This window comes from Borostomias antarcticus, assembly GCF_949987555.1.
Source record: "Borostomias antarcticus genome assembly, chromosome: 5".
NCBI lineage: Eukaryota > Metazoa > Chordata > Actinopteri > Stomiiformes > Stomiidae > Borostomias > Borostomias antarcticus.
In genome coordinates, this window is record NC_140238.1 from 2,726,065 (window position 1) to 2,728,564 (window position 2,500).

Sequence of the window (2,500 nt, forward strand, 5' to 3'; positions counted from 1 at the left end):
GACCAGGAAGTCGTTGGAGACGGCCAGCAGACACTCTCTCTCCGCCCCGGGCCACCTGGTCCTCGGCGTGGACCGCCCACGTCACCGCCCCCAGGCTGCGTAGCTCCGCCCCGCTGTAGGGCCGCGCCCTCTCCCGGCGTTTGTGCGCCAGCGAGATGAAGGGGAACTTCCCGGCGGGCTCCACCGGCGTGCTGGTCACGTGACGCTCCGCCAGGTCCCGCAGGTACTCCTGTCTGGTGCGCGTCGCCATGGCGCCGAACTTCTCCGACTTGTGGGCGGCGTTCTCGGCGTTGACGACCTTGGCCAACAGGAAGTCCCGGAAGATGGTGGACTTGGGGAAGGTCACGCCCTTAGGGAGGGGCGGGCCAAAGGACGGCACGTCTTGAGAACGAGTGACAGCCACGCTAGGGAGAGGGAGGGAGGGGGGGCAGATAGACAAGTTGAGAATAACACATAAACACAGAACAAAGTACGTCCAGATCGTATGACCGCGGAGACTTAGCGAGGCCTTTTTTTCCAAGAACCACTCGACGACTCAAACACAATATCCGTCTGCGACGCCGGACTCGGGTGACACATGAACAGGTTCAGGGCAACAAAGCTTCGGGGACAGCAAAAAAAAAACGGTCATTCCGGTTGGGAGGGAATAGGAGAGGTGTCCTCGCCAGAGTTTTCCCTCGACTATTATACCCCCTGACCCCCTTCACTTCAGCGCATAAAGGAGGGCGTGAGGCGTCCGCCGGGCGGGGCTCGACTTCGGTTTCCCGCCCACAACTCCTACATTTACAGCTCCCATTATAGTTCCACAATGGCCGAACTGGAGCTGGGTTTCTATCAATTAGTCCGGCAGCTAGGTGAAGCTGTTAGGTGAAGCTGTTTCAGCCCCTATTGTTCACCGCGGGGGGTGGGGTGTGGGGGGGTTCCCATAGGCTCGACCAAATCTACACCTTATCAGAGACAGATCAGCGGTAACAACGAAGAGACAAGTCACTGTAGCGCCCGGGCTAATTTGCTGCGATGCAAAGCTTCCCTAAAGCTAGCTTGTGATGCAGACCTCGCAAATACATTCTGACAAGCTAGCGCCGGATCTAGCCTAGTTGGGATGCAAAGCCAGCAAGACGCTGAGCGCAAAGCAGTATAGGACCCCGGTATAGAGCAGGCAGGCGTGAGCGGGCTGACGTGGGCGTCATGACAAGGCTTAGTCCAGCCCATTAGCCAGATACAGTAGCGCACAACCTAGTGCACGCACCGTGACGGCCCCGACCCAAGCCCTGGCTAAACCAGGCGTACAAATGGACATTCTCCACGGTTGACGAGCCTGCTTTTTCAAACTGAGGTGACCATTCAAAGCCACAATGCCCCCCCCCCATCCCATGACAGAGAGGAGTGAGGGAGAGGTAGTACGAGCTAGCTAGCGAGGGCAGCCTGTTTTTTCTATGCAGAGATTTGATTGGTATGCAATATGGCTCACGCGAGTTAGCCATGGCCATTCCACTATCATTTAAGCATCTCTATGAAGTTCCAGACCAGTAATGAGATTATGACTGACTTCTACATCAAAGGCTATGCTAATAGTCTGAATGATGCTCAAAATATTACTCAAACAGACATAACATTCACTGAAATCGTCTGTGCAACACGTGTATCATGAAAAGAAATCACATAAATGACGATCTGCTGTGTGTGATTAGGGTGTGTGTGTGTGTGTGTGTGTGTGTCACCATGTAGCTGTGCACGTGATCAGCTGAAACTCCTGGGATTTTGTCCCTTAACCCACTCCACTACTCCCTTGGGTCAACATCACAACAGCACAACACACACACACAAAGCATGTGAGTACACACACACAAACACACACACACACATCCCACCTGCTCCTGCCGAACCATCCAGATCCAATCTCTTCCTGTCCTTTCAAGCTATAAGTGCGGTCCCTCTAGCTACTCCTAGTTTCCCTCCAAGCAATGTTATGATCCTTTATCCGTCACTGTTTACCCTTTAACAGCCAAAACAAATCTCCCGGCAGTAAGTCCTCTCCCGAGACGGTGACCGTTTGAGTCTTAAGTGTCCATTAGCTCCCCAGAGTAAAGGCTTTGACAGCCCTGAGCCAGGGAAACTGAGAAGTGAGCTTTGGGTGGAGCAGAGCGGAGAGTCCTCACAGCTTCGTTCCCAGTCTTCTCCTCGCGTTTCATTCCTGTCAGAAAAACCAGGCGAACCAGCCTCTTCACCGCCCAATCACACGGATCCTCTCCACAGACGACGACGTTCGCTGGGATCCACATCCCCAAAAAAAACCTTTCCCGTAAAAAAATGTTTTTCCACAAGTCGTCCGTAGGGGGTGGGGGTTTGAGAGAGGGGGAGAGAGAGAGGGGGGGGCCCAAAATGTGCTGACAAGGGTGGGGGGGGAGCTGAGAGAGGCAGCCAGGACAACTGTTCCCGTGGAGTCTGGAGGGACGCTGAGGGAGACTCTGTGCTCGGCTGCTCAGGAATCCTGCGGCGC

The 2,500-nt window shown here is 54.7% G+C and overlaps 1 protein-coding gene across 1 annotated transcript in view; it reads right to left on the reverse strand.

Annotated features, from left to right (window-relative positions):
* LOC311309179 (signal-induced proliferation-associated 1-like protein 1) overlaps positions 1–2,500 on the reverse strand; it is a gene marked incomplete at both ends in the record, with an annotated part of 24,761 nt that overhangs the window by 13,974 nt on the left and 8,287 nt on the right. The window contains 2 exon segments of the mRNA XM_084438358.1: positions 4–48; positions 50–404. Coding sequence (XP_084294484.1) covers positions 4–48; positions 50–404 — 400 coding nt within the window.